Source organism: Erpetoichthys calabaricus, chromosome 3 (genome assembly GCF_900747795.2).
Source record: "Erpetoichthys calabaricus chromosome 3, fErpCal1.3, whole genome shotgun sequence".
NCBI classification, from domain to species: Eukaryota; Metazoa; Chordata; class Cladistia; order Polypteriformes; family Polypteridae; genus Erpetoichthys; species Erpetoichthys calabaricus.
This window is the reverse complement of record NC_041396.2, coordinates 294853843-294867815: the sequence shown is the minus strand read 5'-3', so window position 1 is coordinate 294867815 and position 13973 is coordinate 294853843. Positions and strand designations below refer to the sequence as shown.

Sequence of the window (13973 nt, the reverse complement as noted above, 5' to 3'; positions counted from 1 at the left end):
GGGGTTCAGTGAGGAAAGAAACAATTCAAAAATTATTTTTTGAATTAATTCAATTCACTGTATTCATCTGTTCATGGAATACAGACTAAAAGCATTTGCATAAGATTCCAGCTATAATAAAATTACAGAAATAAATAAAGCATCAGTCATTTATGAGTACAAAAGAACAAAGTGGGAAAAGGGAGACTGCTTTTTAAAAAAAGTACAGTACAGTACAGTGCAAGGGAAAGTGGAAATGTCAGTAAATGTCAGTAATGCTGAAAGTGTAATGTGCCAGCTTCAGACTCATGGAGTCTCCACCCAATGAATAACACTGGAGTGGAATAACACTGGGACATGGAGTAGAGTATCTGAGAAGAAAAGCAACACATAATCAATCAACACTATTGTCACGTAGAAAAATATAAAATCCACCTGAAGCTGAGCGTGTTTAGGATGGGAGAATAAGTAGGAGAATCTTGGGTTGCTGCTGGAAAAGGTGTTGGTGAGGACAGCAGGGGGCATCCCTGGGCATCTATTGAAAAGAGTAGGGTGTTCTCGATGTACTGGCTAAAATACCCACCACGGTCTGACCATTCTGGCCCACTGATCATCCTCTGTCTCTAACAGTCTCTTTCTTTCAACCCTATATTAACTAATAGCTAATGTACAGGGGGGGCGGCACGGTGGCGCAGTGGTAGCGCTGCTGCCTTGCAGTTAGGAGACCCGGGTTCGCTTCCCGGGTCCAACCTGCGTGGAGTTTGCATGTTCTCTCCGTGTCTGCTTGGGTTTCCTCCGGGCGCTCCGGTTTCCTCCCTCAGTCCAAAGACATGCAGGTTAGGTGGATTGGTGATTCTAAATTGGCCCTAGTGTGTGCTTGGTGTGTGGGTGTGTTTGTGTGTGTCCCGCGGTGGGTTGGTACACTGCCCGGGATTGGTTCCCTGCCTTGTGCCCTGTGTTGGCTGGGATTGGCTCCAGCAGACCCCTGTGACCCTGTGTTCGGATTCAGCGGGTTGGAAAATGGATGGATGGATAGTGTACAGGGAGAGTATTAACATAAAATATCGACTGTCAAATAATCAAGGGTATGGGTGGTATAGTTAACCCTCAAATCCCAAAGTAATGCACATGAAGTTAACTGTTGACACTAATTTGGCCAGTCAGTGTAAGCGTGGGTCTGTACATGACCAGGTCCTTTAATGAACGGCCATCCCACCTGCAGTTGAATTCTGCCTGCTATTTTGATAGGCTAAACTGAACAGAAGCAATTTTTAAAAAGCTGTAATTTTTTTAAATATTATATTCTTGGAAAACTTAAATACATTTTAAATATAATTAACTGATTGATTGATTCAGTCATTCAGTCATTAATTTTTTTATTACTGTTTAAGTCCATTCAGGGTCATGAGAAACTGAGATAAAGCAATATATATTAAATGGGCACGAATATAATTATAAAACATTCATTCATTTATTCTCCACTGCTCTTCTGAAGCCAGGTCACCTGGGTCAACAGTCATAACAGTGAGGCCCATACTTCCCCTTCCCCAGCCACATCTGCTAACTCATACTGTGGGATCCCAACACGTTCCCAGGCTGTATGGGAGATATAATCCTCCCAGCAAGTCCTGGGTGTTCCACGGGATCTCATCCCAGCTGGTCGAACCCATAAAACATCCACACAGACTCTGTGCACTTAGGCAGTTAATGGCGAACTGACGAAATACTTTGATTTTTACTCAGGTATGAAGATGAAATCAACAAAAGGGCTACAGTGGAAAATGATTTTGTCCTGCTGAAAAAGGTAAAAATATGCATTTTAACAAATAAAATGTCATTCAGAATGTTCAGAGCCTATTTAAATAGCATAGGATCATGGAATTTGTCAAAATTACATTTGGAAAAATACTCCATGCCACTCAGATTCAGGTAATACTGTAAGTTGATGCCAAACAGTTCACAGTTGCAGCATTTACATGCCACTTTCTTGTCTCTAGGATGTTGATGGTGCTTACATGAACAAGGTTGAACTGGAGGCCAAGGTCGAGGCACTTCAAGATGAGATTAACTTTTTGCGTGCCCTCTATGATACGGTAATCTTCTTAATTTGTCACAATGATATGACATAATTGAACACTGAGACATCGCAAGTTGTTGATGTTTCCTCTGGTTTGTAATCACAGGAGCTCACTGAATTACAGAATCAGGTTAAAGACACCTCAGTGATTCTAGAGTTGGATAACAGCCGCAATCTCGATCTGAATGCCATCGTGGCAGAAGTGCGCGCTCAGTATGAAGACATTGCCAACCGTAGCCGAGCAGAGGCTGAGACCTGGTACATGCAGAAGGTAAGCAAAGGAGAAATGTGCCGTATTATTATTAGACCCAGACATGACAGAGGAATAGAGAAGCGATTCACATATTAACATAAAAACATCTTAAGACTTTTACCATTCTTGTAGTATGAAGAGATGACATCGTCAGCTGTAAAATACGATGATGATCTGAAAGACACCAAATCTGAAATTTCAGACCTGAACCGTTTCATCAACAGACTGACAGCTGAAATTGAAGCACTCAAGGGACAGGTAAGCCATTAAGTTCTCATTCTACCATTTTATATAAACATGTATAACACACAGAAAGGTTTTCTGCGTCTTGATGCCCTGTGACTAAGAATCACAATTTACATCGGGGTGTCTAAGCTCCAGTCCTGGTGGGCCGCAGTGGCTGCAGGTTTTCATTCTAACACTTTTCCTAATCAGTGACCAGTTTTCACTGCTAATTCACTTCCTTTTCCTTTCATTTTAATAGTCTGTTTTTAAGGATTCAGTCCTCTGAATTTATTCCTTTCTTCATTAAATGGCAGCCAAACAGAAATGAGACGTGAAACGAGCTAACAGATGTCCAGCTAAACTGGGATTTCAATCTCCAACCAATTTCCTTCCACCCAGTCTCTTAATGAGAAGCTGATTCTTGCTTGTAATTAAAGCAGTTATTTAATTCCACAGCTTGTTGCTGCTCTCATTCTGCCACAGCAGACATTTCCAAAACTGTTAATTTATTCTTCTAAGACCACTGTCAAAATATATTGGTGACCTGAGAGATCAACCTTATTGAGACCTCCAACTTTCTTTATTTTCAGATATTGTGTGGTGGGCGCAAGAATGCTGGTCTGTGGCAGCTGGTTTTGTGTCTCATTATTGTATGGCTGCTAATTAAAGAAAAAGAGACAACTAAGTGGTCTGAGTCAAGTTAATTACAATTAAGGGAAAAAGAAGTTAATTAGCAGCAAAAACAGGTTACTGATGAAGAAGATGGTTAGAATGAAAACCTGCAGCCACTGCGGCCGAACCGGACTGGAGTTCGACTCCAGTGGTTTACAGGATTATTAGATATAGTCCAAAACCTCACTTCATAATTGTTACCAATTTAAACATCGTTAAATTGTTTTTATCCTGTCAAGAGGGCAAACTTGGAGACTGCAATCACTGAAGCAGAGGAACGTGGAGAGCTGGCAGTGAAAGATGCAAAGGCCCGCATCGCTGATCTGGAGGCCGCCTTGCAGAAAGCCAAACAAGATATGGCCCTGCAGGTCCGTGAATACCAGGAGCTGATGAATGTCAAGCTGGCCCTGGACATTGAGATCGCCACCTACAGGAAACTATTGGAAGGCGAGGAGAGCAGGTATGAGAGTAACTCACCTGTCACTGTGGAGAGAGTCACAGTATTTTTAGTGAGACAACAGCCATGAAAGTAGTAGCACCTCATTTAAAATAGAGAAAAAAAGTAAAATAAATATGATATGATCAAGATAAACTTAGAAAGCATCAAAAGATTGTAATACTGAGGCTTAAATCTGTCTGTTTTTCTGCCAGGCTCAGTTCAGGAGGAGGTGCAGTCACAGCAGTCCACGTTCAGACATCTTCTACTAGCGCTTCATCTGGTAAGCAGTAGAGTTCAATGAAATTCTATTTTTTTTTTTTTTTGAGTAGATTATCTTCATTATTTTAGTGAATACTGGAAGAAACACACTGAGGCACTGAAGCTGTAATATGACAACTATGTCCAATTTATTTTTATAGGTGGAGGTTTCGGAGCAGGAGGAGGAATTGTTGGTGGAGGATTTGGAGGTAATGGAGGATTTGGAGGTGCAGGATTCAGCAGTGCCATATCACGTAGTGGTGGCGGTGGCACCTCAGTCGGAGGCATGTCTAGCATTACAAGCTCCTCAAGCAGTACGACTCAAATGACAAGACGCATTTAAAACAGAATGAGTTTCTTTCCCTTTGATTTTGCAAGTTTCCTCTTTCATCAACTCAACAAGTGCAACAACCTGAATGCTTTCTGAAAGCTTTTTCTTTGTATTTGTTTGTCTTTTAAGTTCAACTACCCAAAAGCAGAGTTTCTGCTAAAGAACACCAGATATGACACAGTGAGATGTGATTTAGAAAGGTTATGTAGTATTAGATGAAAAAAACCTAAGTCATCCTTAGAAAAGGCCGTGTTAAAAGATAATGGAGCTTACTAAACAATTAGGAACACAACAACAGAAGATCAGCCCAATATAAGCATTGACCATTGAATTGTAAATTGTTTTTTTTTTTTTTTAAGAGTACATTATCACCATTATTTTAGTGAATACAGAAAGAACCATGCTAAAACTGAAGCTTTGAAGTTGTAATATGACTTAACTGTGTCCTCTTCATTTTTATAGGTGGAGGAGCAGGAGGAGGAGGATTTGGAAGTGCAACAATGGGAGGAGGATATGGAACTGGAGGAGGAGTAGGATATGGAGGAGGAGGAGGAGGATTTGGAGGAGGAGGATTTGGAGGTGCAGCAGTGGGAGGAGGATATGGAACTGGAGGAGGAGTAGGATATGGAGGAGGAGGAGGAGGATTTGGAGGAGGAGGATTTGCAGGTGCAGCAATGGGAGGAGGATTTGGAGGAGGAGGATTTGGAGGTGGAGGAGGAGGAGGAGGATTTGGAGGAGGAGGAGGAGGAGGATTTGCCACATCACGTAGTGGTAGCAGTGGCGTCTCAGGCGGAGGCATGTCTGGGGGACGCATAAGGAGCTCCTCAAGCAGTATGACTCAAATGACAAGACGCATTTAAAAAAGAATGAGTTTCTTTCCCTTTGGTTCTGCAAGCTTCCTCTTTCATCAAAGGGTACCACTCAACAAGTGCAACAACCTGAATGCTTTCTGAAAGCTTTTACCTTTTATTAGTTTTTCTTATAAGCTCACCCACCCAAAAACAGACTTTGTTTCTACTGGAAAACACCAGATATATGACACAGTAAGATGTGATTTAGAAAGGTTATTTAGTATTAAATGAAAAAAAAACTTTGTTATCCTTAAAAAGGCCGTGTTAACAGATAATGCAGCTAACTAAACAATTAGGAACACTACAACAGAAGATCAGACCAATATAAGCATTGACCATAATTAAAGGTCCTCTCCACATTTATAAAGCAGGCTTTCACGGCAGAGCACTAAACAGAATTTCCTAAAGATAAGGACAAGTCCCACATACTTAGTTTTCTGGTTTAGTTCCTGCTGCCATCCACATTCCACATCTGATCAAGTGAACCTGGTCTGTACACTTTCAGGACTACAATCCATGAATATGTAGAACTTTCCACTCTTTGTATCTCCCAGCCCCTAAGTAAAAGTGCCAACTTGCTCAGTTTCTATCCATAACCTGTGAGCAAACAGATATTTTTGTCAAGCTTTTCCTCATTTCAAGAAATAGGCCAGGATCTGCAGAGAACACACTTGATTACATATCAGCACACTCCAATACTTCACTACTTTACTGTATAGTAAAATAAGTAAACAATTTAACTTGTATTCTGTTATAAGAAAAGTACAACCTTATTGAGCATTCCCAACAAAATAGTTTTGTATTCATTGCAAAAATAACAAATGTTTTATCAGGTGCTACTAAGACTATGACTCTGCCCAAGGGAGACTCCAAGGAGTTACCACATGCTAGACTACAAAGAACCAATGAGATCAAGTAGATGAAGTGTGTGTATAGACACTGGCTGGGTCATCGAGTGACATAATTCTCAGGGACTTCTGAATGTTTCCTCAGAGAACAAGGAAGCAGCCTGTTTGACACCTTGAGGGATGCTGAAAGTGGGCATCGTGTCGTTCTTAACATGAATTGTCCACTCAGGATTAGCTAGGGCTATTGTTCCAGGAGAGTTACTTGCTCTTCATCCTTTGTGTTTATCATTCATAAGATTATGTATACTTCTTTGTTTTGAATGCTCTGCTACTAATAAGCCATCTAAAATAATCCTGATTTATTATTAGTGAGGAATAGCTGAAGATGAAACCCAAACAACTGCCCTCTGAAACAGATTGGCTCTGTATTGCAAGTAATTCAATAAAACAGTATTGACCAAACATGTGGTGGTGTATTGTTTGACATTTGTGCGTACATCAAGACAAGTGCACAGACATTTGATTTTCATTTTTGGCAATTACATTAAAATTGACTTTACACATCCTGTTGAAGCTATGAACAACCAACTGTCACAAGAGAAGATGCAGCCCATTCAACACTGTAGCAAGAAACAGAGTTATAGTGTAATAGTGCTATTCTATTGTATATTTATACACACATAATGAGTTATTCCAACAAATAAAGTCTGCTTTGGGTATTAAAGCACATCTCTACACACCATTGGGGGTAATCAGGTGCTCCCAGGGTGTGGTAATCTGTGCAAATTGAAGGGTGCTGCCAAGAAGAGTTCTGAAGGGCACGATGGCCACGGGAAACAAAGGACTTCCAGAAAGCTTATCAACCTGTCAGCAGGGGTCATACAAGCCAGCTTGTTGTAGTAGAAACTCCTTGTGTGAAAGAGTAGGGAAAAGAAGGCAATTCAAAGTTAAGCTTTATCCCCTGGTATTACAGTTGATAACAAGCCAAAAAAGGTGGAGTTCGGGATGAAAAATGAAAATGCTGTCCCACCTGTTTAGCATAAAATTTTTATTTTCTAAACAACAATGGATTTTCAAAATGTGTTATACTACAAAATATCAGATCACAAACAAAACCAAAATATAAGGCCAAAAAAAAAGTCAGAAAATGGCAGAGGCTGGTGTGCCAAAGTGCCTAAAATCTATATATATAATTTACTAAGTCCATGGGAAGCAAGATGCACACACGACAGAGCCCCGCCCACCAACTCTAACACTCTTCCCATGTCCATTACCTTCACATTGTTTTATTTCTGATCCCGTTCAACAACTATATGGCGACATCGACTTCTCAACTGTGACTCCGGAACAACTCAGTATGCGAGCTATAATAAGCGTCAACAATGAAGACTCACTACACCGTAATTAAGAAGTACTGAAACTTATCCCTATCGACGAAGTAACTTTCACCAGCGTTGCCTCCATCATCAGAGATGATCCCGCAGATCAAGTTTCATTCCACGAAGAATTTATTAACAGTCTTACTCCCACTGGCATGCCTCCGCATAAACTCAAAATTAAAATTGGTTCAGTTGTCATGCTTCTCAGAAACCTCATGCCAGCAAGAAGTCTCTGTGATGGCACTAGACGGACTGTTACCAGCATTCACCGCAATGTACTGGAGTGTAAAACTATCGCAGCTCCTACCTCACAAACTGTCCTTATTCCCCGGATATCCCTGGCCCCATCAGATTCAAATTTGCCTTTTACTTTTACACGCAGACAATTTCCTGTTAGATTGGCCTTTGCAATGACAATTAATAAGGCACAGGGACAAACTTTCAAAACGATATGCCTGTATCTGCCAAAACTAGTTTTCAGTCACGGACAATTGTATGTTGTTCTCTCCAGAGTTCCATCTTTTCACTCACAGTTGTATCCTCAAACCCACCCCATTTGGACAACTGTGTCGTTCAGGAAGTATTCACCAATCAATAAATAATTATGCGGCGTATAGTACGCTGCGGGTTGGCTAGTCTATAATAAAATCTTCATTGTTGTTTTAATGATAATTATCAAGTATGTCACTCACTTTGCAAAAAAAAATTAAAAACACACCACCTGTGTTATGTTACATCATCAGTGTGAGCCTCTCCCAGTGTTCATTGTGTTAACTGTGAGAAAAGGAATTGTACCAGCAGAGTTTGGGCACTCAGACGTTATCTCTTAGTATTAAACATTAACAGATAATGGAGTTCAGTGTGGTTTCCTTACCTCTTTGTGGTGGTTTGCAAAAAGCGGCACATTATGAGACACAACACAGAGACTTTGGAGGTTAACCAGATTCAAAGCCAGAGCTCTGCAGTACTGCACGTGTGGTAAATACCAGTTACAATGGGATAACTTACAGTCACATGTGATCACATTTTCTTTTGTTCCTCCTTCATACTGCTTGATTACCTTCATTTTTGTGTTGACAGCAATTGAATTTTTCTATCTGTAATTGTAAGACAAATGTAACTGAACATTGTTGAAGCAGCTATAGGTAATAAACTGAGCTGGTGTGGCAAAAACTGTTGTCCCTCTTTAAAATGCAATTTAAGTGAAATTGATCTAGTATGTAGCTCCATAGGTGTCAGGCAAAAAATATATCAGCTGAAACAAATTATTAATCCGTTCAAACTAATAATTTTTATTTCCATTAAAAGCACATGCCTATTTTCTTGTACTTCTTTCAGCTGCTCCTGTTAGGTGTCGCCACAGCAGATTATCTGTTTCCATATAATCCTGCCCTCTGTCACTCCTACCGCAGACCTCACTAATTCCCTCGTACATATCCTGTACCAATCTTACATACTGTACTTCTCTGACACTCCCGACTTCCTCATACAATGCCACAGCTCCTCTCGAAGCACCCTGTCATATGCTTTCTCCAGGTCCACAAAGATGTAATGCAACTCCTTCTGGCCTTCTCAATACTTCTCCATCAACACCCCCCGAGCAAACATCACAGCTGTGGCACTCTTTCCCGGCATGAAACCGTACTGCTGCTCACTAATCATCACCTCCCTTCTTAACTAAGCTTCCATTATTCATTCCCGTAACTTCATGCTGTGGCTGATCAATTTTATCCCTCTGTAGTTACTAAAGCTCTGCATATCACCCTTTTTCTTAGAAATCGGTACCAGTACACTTCTGCTTCACTCCTCAGGCATCATCTCACTTTCCAAGATTGCATTACACAATATGATTAAAAGTTCCGCTGCCATCTCTCCTAATCCTCTCCATGTTATGTCATCTGTTTCTACAGCCTTCCCATTCTTAATCCTCTTCATAGTTGTCCTTAGTTCCTCCTTGCTAATCTGTTGCACTTCCAAACTCTCAAAGTACTCGTTCCATCTGCTCAACACACTCTCCTCACTTGTGAGTACGTTTCCATCTTTATCCTTTATCACCCTAACCTAAATCATCATATGCCTTCTCTTTAGCCATCGCCAACCTCTTGCTCTGTAAACTCTCCTGTACTTGCCCATTCCACCACCAGGTTTCTTTGTCCTCCTTTCACTGTCAAGATACCACACCAAGCATTCTTCTGGCTGTGAAACTTACCACTTCTGCTTGCACAGCTATATGGTAACTCTTCAGTACCACCTGTCTTACGTCCTTTCTGAACTTCACGTTACAGTCTTCCTTTTTCAGCTTCAACCATTTGATCCTTTACTCTGCCCTCACTCTCCTCCTCTTCTTGGTCTCCAATATCATCCTGCAGACCACCATCCAATGCTGTTTAACTATGGTTTCCTCTGCCACCATTTTGCAGTCTCCAATCTCCTTCAGACTGATACTACTGTACAGGAAATAATCCATCTGTGTGCATCTTCCTTTGCTCTTGTACAGCACCCTGTGTTCCTCGCACTTCTTAAAATATATAATCACCACAGTCGTGTCCATCCTTTTTGCAAAATTCACTACCATCTGACCTTCTTCATTCCCCTCCTTTACACCATATTTACTACTCTCTCTCCACTTTATCCAACTCACTCCAGAAAAATTCTTTCTCATCCATCGCACACCCATTGCAGCATATGCACTAATAACATTCATCATCACATATTCAGTTTCCAGCATCTCAATCAACACTGTGTCCAAAACTCTTTTCACCCCAAAACCACTCTTGACATGCTGTAGATTCAGGATAACCTCTACCCCATTTCTTCTTTCATTCACTCAATGCCTATTGAGCGTGTTTTATTTCGTAAGATATCTTTTTTGTTGTCCTCAATTCCAAAGCACACTTTTCATTCTTTATTATATAAAACTCCTCCACAGATTCCTGCCTCCTCACCCCATTCCAGAAAATGGAGAAGGTGATGACACAAGGGAAAGAGCAAACAAGAAAACCAGTCTTTAAGAAGCTACAGTATTTATTGTAAAACAAACACAGGAATTCAGAGGAGAGTCTCTGCACATTGCCATTGAAAAAGAGATCAAGAGTGACTTGATGATTGATACCTGAGGTGGGCAGTAATGAAAATCCACTTGAGTGGTGGAAAACACAAGAAGTACATTTCCCCAATTTGGGGAAACTTGCAAAAAAGTACCAGTGCATCCCTGTTTCAAGCAGTCCTTCTGGGAAGGCGTTCATCACCGGTTGTAACAGGTAACCGGGCTGCTCTGAAGCCAGATGCTGTGGACAGACCGGTGTTTCTGTCACACAGCTTGAAGTTTCCTCAGTAAAATTTCACAATTGCTTCATTTTATAACTTATATCTCTTGTGCAATATTGGGCAGAACTTGAAGTTAAAAATTTGTTTAAAAATGTTATTGGTTTTTTTTTGTATCTTTGTGCAACAGATGACATAAATTAATAAATGCTATTTTTTTCCTGTGCAGTATTTGATAGAAATTTGGATTTTTACATTATAGTACTGCATGTTATATTTTTGTTCTTGCTCACAGGCTGCACAATTCACCTTACAGCAGAGCAGTTTATGTTAATCCAGACTGTAATGTTCATGCCCTATAGTTGAATTATGCTTAGCATTTTATTCCCTTTGGATTTATACCTTGTTTACATTAAGGGTAAGTGTCTGTTTAAATTGCTCTCATTATAATTGCAGTTGTGTTTACCCAAAAATACCAAAGTTCTGCAGCTTCAGTATGCTTCACGGGATTCTGGCAGTTCACACAGAATAGAGAAAAAGCCGGTATTGCAAAGTAAAGAAAAGTTCTGTTTAAAGTTTATATATGTTGTTTGTTTCTTTAAGTTTTCTAATACTGTTGAACCATTTGTAAATGGTCAGAAAACTGTATGCATAACCACTTACAAAGTGCAAGTGGCTCTTTCAGTCCTGCTAGCAATGAGACTAATTCTAAACACACACTGACTTAATTAATACACTGTAGCATAGATAAAGCTAAGAAGGGTCTATCTCATGTTAACTTCAGGGGTAAAAGGCTGTACCATAATCTATAATCTATCTATAACTAAATTATATTCTATTCAAATTAATCAAACACTAATATAAGATTTAACTTAAAGCATTAACTTTTTAAGATTGTCTCTTACAATAATAGTTTTGTTGGTCTTTTACGTAAATCCTATAGGCCACTTTGAAATGGTTTGCATTGTTTGATCTCAGTAATAGTTTGACTGGTGATGCTTCATGTTATTTAAGTAAATATTTTAAGTAAATAAATAAGACGTTTTCCTTAACTGTTCTTTCCATTAATCTCATTGTTAAACTACAATAGGTCAGATTAGGTTAGGTTAGGTCAGGTCAGGTTGGGGAGAATGCAGTGGTACAGCATATTGCTTGGCCTGGTCCAGCTGCACGGGTCCCCAACAAATTAGGGTTATGTGAGCCGGATCACCTTTGAGGAATAGCACCACATGGCCGTAGTGCCATACCTGATTCTTCCTCAAAATGCATGTAATGTGTCTCATTCGGGACTCCATGAGCAACTGCTCATTTCACACAAACTTAAACCAGCAGTACCCAAGGATTCTCTGAAGACTCCCAGTACTGAACGAGTCAAGTCGTCCTCTCAGGTCACTGGATAGCATCCATGTCTCGCAACCATATAGCAAGACAGGAAGCACCTGCAGGACTCTAAAGACTTGGACCATTATGCTTTTGCATAGATACACCCCTTTCCACCTTTCCAGCGACCTTATGACCCCCCATGATCTCCCAATCCGTCTATTGATCACATAGGAAGAGTCACCAGAGACATGAACATCGCTGCCAAGGTAAGTAAACTTCACAACAAGGTTGATAATCTGGAGGAGTACACAGACTCTGTGATTGGCAACATCTCCAAATGCATAGAGGATGTAACGTTTACCAAGGATGTTACCACAAGAGCCAACCAAAAGCCCTGGATGATGAGAGATATGCTGCTCAAGATCAGAAATGCAGCCTTCAGATCTGGAGACAAGGCCACCATGTCTCGCACTATAAGGAGAGCTAAGTGGGCATATACGCAGAGGATTAACAAACACTTAAGCAGTACCAGAGACACACATGTCGTATGTGGCAGGGCGTTCAGACAATTACAAACTACAAGCCCAACCCACACAGCAGCGATGGTGATGCCTCCCTACTGGATGAACTGAACAACTTCTTCGCACGGTTTGAGGCGCAGAACAAAGAGCCTGCGAGAAAAGCAACACCTCCCTCCACTGACCAGGTACTCTGTCTCTCTATAACTGATGTGAAGAGGACTCTATCCAGAGTCAATCCATGCAAGGCTGCAGGACCTTACAACATACCTGGTCGTGTGCTCAAAGAATGTGCCAGTCAACTGGCTGGTGTCCTCACAGACATCTTCAACACATCTCTGAGCCAGTCGTCAGTCCAAGCATGCTTCAAGTCAACCACCATCATACCAGTGCCGAAGAAGTCATCAGTGACATGCTTGAATGAATACTGACCAGTTGCACTCACGGCATTTATCATGAAGTGCTACGAAAGGTTAGTCATGTCACACATAAAGACTAATCTCCCTGCCTCCCTTGACCCTCTTCAGTTTGCATACCACTCAAACAGGTCAACTGAGGATGCCATATGCTCTGCCCTTCACCTCTTCCCTGACACATTTGATAAAAAAAGACACATATGTCAGGATGCTATTCATAGACTTTAGCTCCACATTCAACACAATCATCCCTCAAAATCTGGTTGTAAAACTGATCAGGTTGGGCCTGAACACCACTCTCTCCAATTGGATCCTGGACTTCTTGACAGGGAAGCCCCAGTCAGTTCAGATGGGCGGCAACACTTCCAGCATCATCACACTGAGCACTGGAGGGCTGGGACTGTGCTTAGTCCACTGCTCTTCACCCTGCTGACTCACAAGCCACGCACAACACCAACCACATCATCAAGTTTGCGGATGATGCGACAGTGTTGGGATTGATAAGCAGGGATGATGAAACAGCATACAGAGATGAGGTGGAACGGCTGTCTGCATGGTGTGAAGACAACAATCTATCTCTCAATGTCAGTAAGACAAAAGAGATAATCGTGGACTTCAGTAAATCACATCCTGCCCACATCCCACTCAGCATCAACGGTTTACATGTGGAGACTGTTAGGAGTACCAAGTTCCTCGGTGTGCACATAACTGAGAAACTTACGTGGATGCGTAACACCTTATCACTAATCAAGAAAGCCCAGCAGAGACTACACTTCCTGAGGCAGCTGAAGCGAGCAAGTCTTCACCTTTCCATCCTCACCATGTTCTACAGAGGCACCATTGAGAGTGTTCTAACCAGCTGTATCACTGTCTGGTATGGCAACTGCAACATCTCTGATGGCAAGCACCTGCAAAGTATAGTGAAGACAGCAGAGAACATAATTGGGGTGCCTCTCCCTTCACTACAGGCCATATTTTACAAACGCAGTGTCCGCAAGGCCTGCAGGATTGTGCAGGACCACTTACACTCCTCACATAGAATTTTCACACTTCTGCCATCCAAGAGAAGATACTGCAGCATCAAAGCCAGATCTGCAGGATAGTTTTTACCCCCAAGCTGTCAGACTCCTTAACACCATG

The 13973-nt window shown here is 41.2% G+C and overlaps 2 protein-coding genes and 1 long non-coding RNA gene across 3 annotated transcripts in view; 2 read left to right on the top strand and 1 right to left on the bottom strand.

Annotated features, from left to right (window-relative positions):
- Positions 1–13973, top strand: part of LOC114669683 (keratin, type II cytoskeletal cochleal-like) — a gene marked incomplete at its 3' end in the record, with an annotated part of 137214 nt that overhangs the window by 53346 nt on the left and 69895 nt on the right. The window contains exons 9-10 of the mRNA XM_051924782.1: positions 4065–4112; positions 4703–4726. Coding sequence (XP_051780742.1) covers positions 4065–4112; positions 4703–4726 — 72 coding nt within the window. The remainder of the gene's footprint in view (positions 1–4064; positions 4113–4702; positions 4727–13973) is intronic.
- Positions 1955–2477, top strand: LOC114669684 (keratin, type II cytoskeletal cochleal-like). The gene is made up of 3 exons (XM_051925110.1): positions 1955–2072; positions 2163–2349; positions 2380–2477. The coding sequence occupies exons 1-3, from the start codon at positions 1995–1997 to the stop codon at positions 2403–2405; spliced, it is 291 nt and encodes a 96-aa protein (XP_051781070.1). The 5' UTR covers positions 1955–1994; the 3' UTR covers positions 2406–2477.
- LOC127527195 (uncharacterized) overlaps positions 5527–13973 on the bottom strand; it is a 42301-nt gene continuing 33854 nt past the window's right edge. Inside the window, exon 2 of the long non-coding RNA XR_007934497.1 lies at positions 5527–5624. This is a non-coding gene — a long non-coding RNA (uncharacterized LOC127527195). The remainder of the gene's footprint in view (positions 5625–13973) is intronic.

What these genes read in the sequence shown, in the direction of transcription:
- LOC114669684 (XM_051925110.1), top strand. Translation starts at nt 1,995, where the DNA reads ATGAACAAGGTTGAACTGGAGGCCAAGGTCGAGGCACTTCAAGATGAG. An exon ending in TGCGTGCCCTCTATGATACG is followed by an intron (nt 2,073 to 2,162) that starts GTAATCTTCTTA and finishes TTGTAATCACAG; the next exon opens with GAGCTCACTGAATTACAGAA. An exon ending in AAGCAAAGGAGAAATGTGCC is followed by an intron (nt 2,350 to 2,379) that starts GTATTATTATTA and finishes GACATGACAGAG; the next exon opens with GAATAGAGAAGCGATTCACA.